This window comes from Pelobates fuscus, chromosome 11 (genome assembly GCF_036172605.1).
Source record: "Pelobates fuscus isolate aPelFus1 chromosome 11, aPelFus1.pri, whole genome shotgun sequence".
Taxonomy (NCBI): Eukaryota; Metazoa; Chordata; class Amphibia; order Anura; family Pelobatidae; genus Pelobates; species Pelobates fuscus.
The window spans coordinates 122,742,059-122,754,965 of NC_086327.1; the positions used below are offsets into that span (position 1 = coordinate 122,742,059).

The 12,907-nt window shown below is 42.6% G+C and overlaps 1 protein-coding gene across 6 annotated transcripts in view; it reads right to left on the reverse strand.

Annotated features, from left to right (window-relative positions):
• Positions 1–10,673, reverse strand: part of SIDT2 (SID1 transmembrane family member 2) — a 40,614-nt gene extending 29,941 nt beyond the window's left edge. For all 6 annotated transcript variants that reach the window (XM_063436073.1, XM_063436072.1, XM_063436075.1 and 3 more), the window contains exons 1-2: positions 10,565–10,673; positions 9,299–9,598 (exon numbers count right to left, since the gene is read on the reverse strand). In XM_063436073.1, coding sequence (XP_063292143.1) covers positions 9,299–9,472 — 174 coding nt within the window. In that variant the 5' untranslated portion in view covers positions 9,473–9,598; positions 10,565–10,673. The remainder of the gene's footprint in view (positions 1–9,298; positions 9,599–10,564) is intronic.
• Positions 10,674–12,907: the final 2,234 nt, after the last annotated feature.

The window sequence follows — 12,907 nt, forward strand, 5'->3', positions numbered from 1 at the left end:
TCACCTGAACATCTTTAGCTTAATGAAGCAGTTTGGGTGTATAGAACATGCCCCTGCAGCCTCACTGCTCAATCCTCTGCCATTTAGGAGTTAAATCCCTTTGTTTATGAACCCTAGTCACACCTCCCTGCATGTGACTTGCACAGCCTTCCATAAACACTTCCTGTAAAGAGAGCCCTATTTAGGCTTTCTTTATTGCAAGTTCTAAATCCCAAATTGTACCAAAATTAAAATACAACAAACTTTAAAATGAAGGCTAAGCTAGCCGAGCTGTGACAAGAGATAGGTTGGAGATTTTTCCAAATTCAGCTAATGCTGACCCAGTTCTACAGTTCGGATTTTAATTCAGTTCATTTAATTCTACTATTTGGAGTTTAAGGAATGAACACCAATGTCACCCTACAGTAAACCAGAAAAAAAAAAAAAAAATGATAAGTAGAGGAACAAATAAAGGAGTGAGAAATGAGCAAGGAGATAGGAAATAAAAGTGAAGAGGTCAGCGGACAGAGCTGTAAACCTGCAAGCACTAACCACCATAACTACTTCTGCTTTTAGAAGTTGCTATGGTGGCAGGAGACTATGTGCAGGGGTTCTGCTTGGAAAGCTGCACATCCAGAGATATACTCACATTTTTTGCTGGGCACTAGTTGCACAGCATTTGTGACTTAGGCACCTGTGAATTCTGAGCAAAAATGATGCCTATACCACGCACAGCGGCCTGACAGACGTACTGAGCTTTATCATTGCAAGCAGCACCTGCAAAGTTAAGCTTGCCTGACTCCACCCTCCTCGCATTTCCTTTTTTTCCCCTCCATCCACCCCAGACACTCTCGTATACCTCCCAAAATCTGCAGTCCCAGAATCGTGACGCCGGTGGGATGAAAGGAAGGGAGGCGGGACAGTGGCACAATTGCACCACTGGCTCTGTCCAAAAGGGGCAGACATGCACAGAAAGAGGGCGTGCCCGCCCACAATGTTGTCCTGGTGTCAGTAAACACGACAGTCTTAGGAAATGGAAATTTCTGTAAAATATGTATGGTAGGCAATATTTCGCATAAATAACTTGGACCACACAATAAACACAGACACAGTTTCATTTATTTAATGGGCTAGGCTGCCACCATAACTTGATAACGGTAGCATATTCACATAAATGTTTCACTTTACTTCCAAAACCTTTAACTTTCACCATCACTTAATTGCCAGTCAGTCATAGCTAACTTGACTGCCTTTTATATACAAAACCATTTAACACATATCCTTCCTCAGAACTTCAACCTGAGGATGACTTTGCCCCAATGCCTTCTAACACCGCAACATTAATTATAAAGAAAGTTAGCAAAAAGGGGAGGGAAGGAGGGAGGGCAGCGGTCCGTCCGTGCTCCTCCTGTCCTGCAAACAGCTGACAGGGATTGAGCTTGCGCTGCCACCTTGCTTCCGGCGCTTCGCTCGCGGCCAACAACAGCTGTGTCACCAAATCTGCCCAGCTACTTGTCCCCACTCTGCCTAACAATCTAAGCAGGGGTCATTAGCTCTCACTAAACCTTCCCTAACTGTACCAACCGGACAACTTAAGCCTTTATTGCCACCATACATATATGCCACAGAGCTTAATGCCTGTGGCATCTTATTGGCGGGATTTACTAAGGAAAAGTGGAACTTTTTAGATCACTTACAAAACAATCAAAATAATGACGGAATTTAGCAGTCACTTTTCAGAACGCATTGATAAAATGTCCCCCCCATATGACCACATGGTAAAAACAGACAGTTACAAACAGGTGAATTTACAGTCCTTAATTAAAACGCACACAGTCAGAGGATGCTCCGTTGTCACACACCATTACCCACGCAGCATGGCAATGTGTGTATCGTACAGTAACCGATAGGCTTGCAGCAAGGTCATGTGTCTGCTAGTACAACAGACAAAAGGATGATAAAGACGATACACAGTATCCAGGTAACCGGAGATGGAAAGTACTGCACGGTTTCTTAAGCAATCCTCGCTTTCTTAAAGGGACACAGCTGGGCCCCCTCATTAACACACAAAAAAACATTAATGCCTTGTACGTTATAACAATAATATAAGTCCTGTGATTTGTCAATTAAATGGACACTAAAATAAAAAACATTACACTACACACAAAAATAAGGTACGGCAATAAAAGCGGACTGGTAAATAGAAAATAGCAGCTGGAACAACCCAAGTCGGAGTCTCTCTTGTCCGGAAGAAATATGAGGTAGTGGCAGCTCAAGCACATCACTTTTGGAGCTATTTAATATCTTCCTTTCCTGTAAATGTATCTCTTTTTCCTCCATACTCCTTCACACTAAAGTACCCTCCTTTAGTCAACTTATTTCTCATTGCAAATGTCACCTGAGGTCACATCAAGGTGCTAATCCCAACTTCTTACTACCATGAACATAACACTACAGTTTATTGAATTGTAACAGTTTATTGCCGACTGTATGGCACAAGGAGGGTTTGCATACACTCCCTTCTAGTTTTGGACGATAACATTAAGCTGTATTATTGCCCTCCAAATTTGTAGAAAAATGTGGAGAAGTTAAAATTCCTCATTATCTGGATGCCAGTAGACGGTTCGGTCTTTATGTGCAGGATAACAGCACCTACAGATTTTTTCACCATAACCACTTCAATAGACTGTAGTGGTTCAAGGGATCAGAAATGTTCCTTTATTCGCATGTGTCGCATGGCATCTATGTTAACATACACTGAACAAAATTATAAACGCAACACTTTTTTGTTTTGCACGCTCCCTCAAAACTTGCGACATCTGTGGCATTGTGCTGTGTGATAAAACTGCATATTTTAGAGTGGCCTTTTATTGTGGCCAGCCTGAGGCACACCTGTGCAATAATCATGCTGTCTAATCAGCATCTTGATATGCCACAGCTGTGAGGTGGATGGATTATCTCAGCAAAGGAGAAGTGCTAACGAACACAGATTTAAACAGATTTGTGAACAATATTTGAGAGAAACAGGCCTTTTGTGTACATAGAAAAAGTCTTAGAACTTTGAGTTCAGCTCATGAAAAATAGAGGCAAAAACAAAAATGTTGCGTTTATAATTTTGTTCAGTGTCGATCAACAATAATTAACAAAGGCTTGAAAGAAATTTGGATTTATAGGGGGAACTCCAGGCACCATCGTCACTACAGTGCGCTGTAGCAGTTAAGGTGCCAGGAGTCTAATTGGTTTTGCACAGTTTGCCATTTTTCTTGATCCCTTGGGATCCTGTGGTCTTACTAAAGAAGACGTTCCTATCCCACGTTAGCAGTAACACTTGCTGGATTCACAGTCCCGTGGGTTTCCTGCTTGATCCAAATCGAACTATAGTAGTAGGTTTTATAGTTTCTATATAAGATGTATCTGACTCGACACACATCCACAATAAAGCTGGTTTCACAGGAGTATCAATTATTATAATTTATTTAAATTAAGAACATGCTTGTCATCCGCTGATGTGGACCATAGGCAGATTCATTGGTCACGGTGCTAGTTAGAAATTTCGTTGGATTTAAATTCCTGATCAATTCAGACCAAAATGAATTGCTATTTTGGGTCAGTAGAAAAATCGTAATTTGTGACAAATTCGAATCAACTCATCAATCAGTCTCTAAAATACAAATTATAGGAACTCTTGTGAATGTCACCCAATGGAACGTTCTGAATCACCGAAATTGCTCTAAAAGTCTTGTGGAAGATAAACACGCATTGTAGCAATGCAATATGGAGGCATTCTTAGAACATCTCACTTTGCTTTTAAATTTCACTTATTTGGAAATATAGAGAAAGACAGAGACAAGATATGGTCTGCTATTTAGACCAATGGATTTAGCCAGAAGATCAGTTGGGATGGGAGAGAAATAACTGTACCCCATGCTACACCCAGTTTCTTGGGACAATCCCATCACAGTATTCAGATTCCCATCAGAAGAGCTTAAGAACCATTGCTTTACACCTTGGTTCTCACGGACTCTGCAAACCTGTCTAAATAAAATATATTTGTTCATCATCGCCTGGCTGCTTAATGTTAAATATACTTTTTCCTCTGCATGACTGACATCAGGTACACACTCTGAATGTGTATAAATCAATTCGATACCAGGCAGGAGACAGCAACGCACTACATGTTTAGCCATGAAAAATCCTTCAATAGTTTTTTTGTCAATCTTTCTTTTATTGAGGCAATAAAGGTACAATACAGAAGAAAAAGGAGTGTTGGAGGTTAAGCACATGACATATACATCTGCAATGGTACATCAACTCCAGTGTACGACAGCCTCATTTTTTTTTTAAGTAAAACAGTAGAAGTAAATCAATAGCAAGGTTGGTAAGCTCCACAAACTCAGGCACATTATCTCAGACAGTGATAATAATCTCGGCTAAGCATTAATACGTTGTCTATGCAAGTGTGACAACAGTGGATATGTTAAGTTTGCGAACTAAACAGTTAATGAAAAGCAAGATACAAGTCAAGTGTTATGAGTCACACGTGAGTAAGGCAGGCAATATACATTGATCTAAACATAAATATCACTGCATGCGAGATGCACAAAAACTGGTTAACTAGCGGTACACGTTTGTTACATAAGGGGAGCAAATTAGGAGAAACAATTAGGCCTACATGACTGACTAAACACACTTAACAATTAATGCAAGTTAAGCAGGTGGCAGAGCGGTTAATGTGAACACACGGAAGTAAGACGTAGCCATTGATATATAACTCGCTGCACGTGTATGTGAAAATTCTAGACGCTATATACTAGGCACAGGTTCTTACACAGCTAGTGAAACTATGCAAGCAATCGTCAGTCTACATGCCCTGCCATTCAATAATGCTGGGTGTCATTTGAAAGTCTGCCATACGTTAAGAGAAAGTAAAAGATAATAAAATAAAGAGCTTGTCCATTTGTCTACTGTTTGAGCAATAAGGATTCAACATTACGCTTCGTCTAGTCGCTTTATCTATATGCATGCTATAGCTAATTACAAAACCAACAGGTAACTTAGAAGTGAGGTTACAAACGGAAGTCCAGCAAAGGGAGGTCGTGTAGCTGAACAGGTTATGTCCCAACAGTCCTTAACCAGGGGTGGTGGTAGTGAGACAGTCTGTTAGCGGGGTTAGTTCAGCCTATCCCGCTGCTGGGTAGAGCCGTCGTGCGTGTCTGAGGGGTGGGAAAGACGGCCTCGGCAACTGGTAAATTCCACAGGGGTACGACTTGGTGCAGACTGGTGGCAGCTGTCTGCCAGCTCCAGGCCCCTGTGAAGGCCTTCACCTGTATTCCACCGACTCGGTTGCTCGGAGAGGCCGGGTCGTCCCTTCTTCGGGCGCCATGTGGGGCTCGGATGTTCTGCCGCCGCCAGCGGCGGGTAAGCCTCCGGCGGTGTGGTCGGTGCCTTGGAGTCTGACTCCATGTGGTCTTCGGCCTGGGAAGGCATTGTGGGCGGCCCTCAGTACCGCGTCCCCGTCGTTGTGGGTAAAGCTCTGGACCGTGAGGCGCATCTTTGGGCCTGGTCAGGACTCCGCTGCTTGTGTGAGGTGGTTTTGTATGTGTTAGGTGCACACTCTGCTTGTGGGGTCTCGGCTGGTCCCTTTTGCTCTCATATGCAAACTGGCAAGTGTTATAGCCCCACCATGTCAGAGGTCTGCTAATTTCGTGTGAGGCCTTGCGTTTAGGGAGGGTGTGAGACTGTACCTCATTTATGTGTCTCGAGGTGTTCCGCCATCTTGATATGCCATCTGGGGGGGTTGTGATTGTCGGAGTCACCAAAGGTCGGCGCCCAACGGCTTTTCTCCCCGCTTTGTGCTTACCGCCGGCTTTAGCGATCTTCTGCAGGGTGATCAGTCTGCGTGGTCCCCGCGGTCTCTTGCGTTGTAGCAGGTTTGGCTGGGTGTTCGGTAGCTTGGGGCGGTCCGCGGGTTCACACGGGCTGGTCTGGGTAAGTGCTGGGTTTGTCGTGTGCTGGTGTGAGGTTAGTGCACTCGCTTGTCGCGCTGCAAGTTGCGCCCAAAATCTGTTGAAGATCAGGTCTAGCTTTGCTTGCGTGATCGCTAGGTGGTCCACTGGCGTGGGATTCGTTATACCCTCTGCCATCCGGATTGCACCCTGCGGCTCTGCTTGGCATGTATCATGTATGGTGGTGGTCTTAGCTTGGTGGGGACCGGGATGACCCCCGCCGGTCCATAGGGGGGGGGAACGGGGATTTCGCCTGTGCCATGCGGTGCTTCGGGACGGCGGGAGAGCGGCCGTCTCCCCCGCGTCCGCCTCATGTGTAGGCCTCAGCGGCAGTATGGTCGGGACTCGGGTGTATGACCTCGGGAGAGGCATTATCCCGTAGGTCTTGATGTCCTGAGTCGCTTGGGAACCGGTAGAAGTCGGATCGCTGGTTCAGATTAGTGGGATTTGGCGTTATTTGTGTGAAGTTGCAGGAGCATCGGCAACATGCGTCCGCTCCGCTGTCAGGCCCCGCCCCCTCAATAGCTTTTTTACCTTTTATATCAACCGAAGTAGAAGTCCGTGGCTGAGACCAAAGACCGACGTATATTGGTATCTGAAGTGGTTCTCTACTTGTAATCCGGTTAGTAAGGAGAAACTGACAGACCCAATACAAAATAAATCAAATGGAAATAGTCTTTGTAATACAGAAACATCATCGTTGGCAAGCTTAAAAAAAATTTAAAAAAAATATCCATTCCATTGAAAAAAATAATAATTATTTGCAAGAGATTTGGCTAAGGCTTATTTTGACTTAGGGAATAAACGCTGCCATTATTGTTTGGAACATTTAAAGTTTCATACTTAAAAGGGACACCCAAAGCACCAAAACAACTTTATTTTAATGACGTAGTTTTGGTAGATCATGTCCCTTAAACGTGACCAGGAAATAGTGTAATCCAAAGGCTGAAAACCTGTTTTGCCAGAAACACATCAGATACACAAATACGTTAGAAGGGACACACTAAACGCCAAAATCCCCGTCTTAAAGGGACACTGTAGGAATTTTTATAACTTCATTTTAATGCTGTCTGCATTCCTGCCACCCCACACCTACCCCCCAAATCTCTGAAGTATACTAATAAGAGGGCTTTGAAGCCCTCTGGATATGAGAGCCGGAGTTCTACTTCCCGGTTCTCATACGGTAACTTCCCACGTGCATGCGCAGTGCTGTCAGTCATTGTATTCTCTGTGGCAGAATCTTAGGCGTATATCAGTGAACGCCGCACATGTGCCTACAGTGCCCAATGCTCCTCTATGGATTGGAACGTCATCCTGGAGGCATCGCGGCACCGCTGACAGATACTTGTCACTAGAGAAATAGTGAGTAATGGGGCAGGGGACCATAATTACAAGGGGCATTTGGGCGGTAGCGTTAGGAATATAGATATGTATTCCTAACACCACAGTGTTCCTTTAAGTTATTTGAGGGCATAAATGCCGCCGCAGTTTTGCTGTTGTACGCAGTCTTACTTTGTGTAATCCATATGCTTCAGGCACTGTCAGGTAAATACCAACTGGGGCTTCTGACAAAGAGATTCCATGCATGCAAAGTATGTTGACATCACAGACTGTGAAGAATCTGGTGATAGCTGCGCATTTAGCTTCTTTTTTTTTTTTTTTTTTTTTTATCAAAGTGTTCTGTTCAAAAAAGTGGGGCAAAAGGGGAGGAGACACCAATGTACTTTACACTATTTCTCAGAACATTTTGATAAATAACCCCCAGTGTCCGCAATGCTTACGACTATGGGGGTTATTATCAAAGAAGCATTTGATTGAACAAAAAGCATGATGTTTGAGGGCTGGACTTGTGCACAGATCCTTTCACTTGCAACAAACAAATCAAACCAGGCCGGTGTTTCCGTGACAGATCAACTAAGTTGGGCACAGATTAACAATTATACGATTTGTAGAACCCTGGAAGAGGGAAGGGTCAGGAATTCGAAAAGAAATTAAAAGTGAAATTCAAATTTAGGCCAAATTAAAACCATAGCGGACTTGAAGGATTTTTCCAATTCAGCTATTAATTGAACATTTAAATTCACTTAAAGGACCACTATAGGCACCCAGACCACTTCAGCTTAATGAAGTGGTCTGGGTGCCAGGTCCATCTAGGATTAACCCTGCAGCTGTAAACATAGCAGTTTCAGATAAACTGCTATGTTTACATATGGGTTAATCCAGCATCTAGTGGCTGTCTCATTGACAGCCTCTAGAGGCGCTTCCGTGCTTCTCACTGTGATTTTCACAGTGAGAAGATGCCAGCGTCCATAGGAAAGCATTGAGAATGCTTTCCTATGGACTGACTGAATACGCATTCAGCCGAAGAGGGAGGAGAGTCCCCAGCACTGGAGAAAGGTAAGTGTTTAACCCCTTCCTCCAACTTCAGCCCGGCGGGAGGGGAGCCATGAGGGTGGGGGCACCCTCAGGGCACTACAGTGCCAGGAAAACTAGTTTGATTTCCTGGCACTATAGTGGTCCTTTAAAATTCCTGGCTCACAGTGTAGTGAAACCCGTTGCAATACTATACATTTTTTAGCATCTGAAACAATTAGAACTACCTTAAAGTGTAATAGTTTTGACTAGAGCTATTTTTCATGCATGTATCTGCATAGACTGCTTACAGTAAAAAATGTGTGGGGATGTTATAAAAAAAAAAAGAATTGAAAGCCCTTAACACCGTAATGTCATTAACAAGCAAACAATAGTCAGGGTTATTCACCAATGTGTGAATTGTTGGAATTTCAACATAGACGTCAGTTTTTAGGGCAAAATAAGCGAAGAGAAAACTTGCAGATTTTTACAGTTTGGGTCTAAAAGGTAGACTTCAACTACGGATTGTGACATCAGCGAATAAATCCGGCGAGTTTATTCGATAAAAACTCTGACTTCTACAGAACTGATATCCGAAAAGCAAAATTAAGGTTAATGTAGGAAAAATTCTCCATCTCAGCACCAATCACTGTCTGTCTATTTTAGTAAAAATGTTGCCATTTGAATTACATTTGCTACAAGCCAAAGTTTAGTAAATAAATCCCTTGGTTTATATTTTGGATTAATATGAGATATACGTGGGTAGTACGAGATACTACAACCATCGGTTATGGAGACAATAGTTGCCCAGTCTTTGGCAGGTATAATTGTAATTCTCTGCCAAAAATAAGGCGATATATAAATAATAATAATAATAATAATTAGTATAATAAAAACGTATCGCATATTCACGCTGTGACATTATCATGGTATAAAGTGAATGTTAATGAAGGTTCTCTTACCTTGTTCCTGAGCAACGTGTGGTTAAAGGTATATATATACTGGAGTTCACTGTTTACATATTGTTTATACTCCCTATCGAACACAGCCTTAATCTGTTGGATGTCCTTTTCTGCAATAACCAGGGACCCCCCAGGGGCCCACAGTAGCAGCAGCAGAAGGCACAGGGAGGCCATTTCCTTGCGGAGAACGGGGGAGTGCTAAAAACTCCACCGCTTTGTGTACCTTCCAACATCAGCAAAAGTTCACACCACACCTTCCGTAATCAACCATTGCAAGGCCCACGTCACCAGCTGATAAACCTGAGAGACACAATAAGAAACAGGTAAGCTGACAAATACAGGTAACCTACAGCAAGAAGACAGGGCAAGGGACAAAACCACACAGACAGTTACAAAGGTAGAAGACAAAGCACCTGGCCACAGCACGCTGCTGACAGGGAACAAGATTAGCCAAATTCTCACAAGCAGTGGATAAGAACAGAAAAAACTGTCGTGGTTATTCGATAAAGTGCAAATGTTCAGAAATTGAAAGTAGTCAAATCCATCAGGGTTATTAAATACAATTAACTTTAACTTGTAGACCATACCAGATGCACTAAATGCATAGTTGACTTGAGGATTTTTTTTTACAATTGGCTACTGTGGTGTAAAATGTTAAAATTCACGTTGAATAACTGAAAACTCACTTTGAGATTTATTCACTAAATTCCAAATTGTAGTTGATTGAAATCCAACTTGACAAAAAAAAAAAAATACAGGTGAAAATTGCAGATTTTGAAAAAATGATTTAACTCAGCTATAGTGCCAGCTTAGTTAATTAAGTCTGACTGTTGCCATCCTTAGAATAATTCACTACATTGCAGAATTTAGTGAATAAACCCCCTTTCATAGAGTCAGCCAGATTGTCTGTTACAAAGGTTGAAGACAACTCACCCTTAGCCACCACAGGCTGCTGACAGGGAACAAGAAGTCAGTAGTCTTCACAGGCTGGGGCTAGGAGTCCAGATCATGAGTCAGCCAGTTAGTGGACACCCATAACAGTCAGAGGGGGGAGGTGGGGGTCTCTAACTGGACATGATCAGGGGAAGCCCAGCCTGTGATCTGGGGGTACAGCTGGTATACCCCAACCAATAACGTCAACTGCCCAGTCCCATGGAATGAATACACAGACAGTGATGTCACTGCTGACAGACACACAGCACACACAGTCTGGTTACACTGTATCAGTCACCGCGTTCTATCCGGTTCTCTCCCTTCCCCCCATACCTCCAGCCTTTCTCTCCGGTTTCCCTCCCCCCAAGTGGGTTCCAGGGTCCCTGTAGGGGATTCAGTCTCAATCCTTGGCTGTCTGTGTAGCCGGAAGAACAAATCACAGGAAAGCCAGCCTCTGGTGACGTCACTAGAGTTTAAAGGGCCAGCGTGAGAACCCAGTAAACATATCTAGGAGAGGAGGATAGGAATTGTAGGCACCGAGGTTGATTATAATAAAAGGTGTTGTTTTTTTGTTTGTTTTTTTTAATATATATTTATATATTTTTATTTTGTGGAAATGACAGTGACTTTCTTTCAGTTAAGTTGTGACAATTTATGTTTGAATGCAGGTTGGGCTGTATTCTGTACAGTATGGTGAAATCTATCAGGTTAATCACTTAAAGGGACACTCCAGGCACCCAGACCACTTCTACCCATTGGAGTGGTCTGGGTGCCAACTCCCACTACCCTTAACCCTGCAAGTGTAATTATTGCAGTTTTTATAAACTGCAATATTTACCTTGAAGGGTTAACTCCTCCTCTAGTGGCTGTCTACTAGACAGCTACTATAGGAGACTTCCGTGTTCATAGAACATGAAAAGTGTGTTATACGATGCTGGACCTCCAGCGTCGCCGATATCCCCATAGGAAAGCATTGAAAGCATTATTCAATGCTTTCCTATGGGGAGGTCTAATGCGCGTGCTTGGGCTTACCTTCAGTCTGTAGTTCTGCTTTATGTAGTCTGTATTTACATGCCGTAGATATGGAATTATTTAATCAAAGCAGGTCCTTTAGGGTCTTTAGGCAAACTGGTTTCATCCAGCAGCGTATGAATGCTGCATACCACGAGGCAGCGCTCTTCACCATCAATACGTAAATGGATGTGTGTCCAGGAAAACATAATGAATCTGGCATGCCTAAAAGGGACACTAGAAAAATACAGCTTTTTGTAGTGGTAATGGTGCAAGGAATCTGTGGATGTCGTTTTTGAAGGGGTTTGCTCAGTGTCAAATTGTGACACATTGGAGCCATTTGCAGATTATAGGACAGCAGACCTTTTGCTAAATTCTTGGTCAGGTGTATGTGTGTCCCTAATATGCTGGCTGTCAGGGCTGGGTTTACACCTCATGCGCCAATAATAATTCACTTCCTTTGTGCCTGCTCCATGTTTGTAAGAAAAGAGTCATGAAGAACATTTCAAATACTACAACGCAAAATGAATGACCGTAATAAAGAAAACGTATATGGGGGCAAAAACAAAAGTGTTGCCTTTATAATTTTGTTCAGTATATATATATATATATATATATATATACTGAACAAAATTATAAAGGCAACACTTTTGTTTTTGCCCCCATATACGTTTTCTTTATTATATACTGAACAAATATATAAAGGCAACACTTTTGTTTTTGCCCCCATTTTTCATGAGCTGAACTCAAAGATCTAAGACTTTTTCTATGTACACAAAAGGCCTATTTCTCTTAACCCCTTCAGGACGGGTGACGGACGAGGTCCGTCATCCAGGGGATACCCTTAATGACGGGTGACGGACCTCGTCCGTCACGCGGTAAAATTAACCCCAGATCGCCGCGATCGCGGGGTTAATGGTGCTCCGGTCTGCCTCTGCATTAGAGGCAGACCGGGAGCACCGGATCGGGCTGTCCCAGCTCATGTGCCCGCTCTGACAGCATGTCAGAGCGAGCACATGTGCTCTGTATACTTACCTCTGCCTCCCTGCACTTCCGGGTTCACTGTGAAGTGCAGGGAGACGGATCAGTGATGATCCTGCCCCCTGCTGTTAAAAAAAAAAAGTAAAATTAAAATCCCACCCCCCTTTACCCATTTTAATAAAAAATTAACCCCTTCCCTGCCAATTGATCACTGACTACAGTGATCAATTGGCAGGGATTACATTTTAATATGATCTGATTTTTTTTTAACCCCTGAGGGTTAATTCTTTTTTTTTTTTAACCCTCAGGGGTTAAATTTATTTTATTAATTAATTTAAATATTTTAAAATTATAAATTTAGCTAGCTGGGGAGGGTGGAAGTTAGTGGGGAATTGGGGGATTTAGTGTTAGGCTAACTAGGGGTTAACGTTAAAAAAGTTTTAAAATAAGCTTTAAAAAGTTAAAAAAAAGTAAAAAAAAAGGTTTTAATAACGTTTAAGTTAAAAATTAAAAATAAATAAACCCTTTACCCAGTCCAAATAAAAAATTAACCCCTTCCCTGCCAGTCTATCACTGCCTACAGTGATCAAAATACAGATGACAGTATTATACTGTGATCTAATTTTTTTTAACCCCTGACGATGAACTTTTATTTATTTTTTAACCCTCAGGGGTTAAATGTAT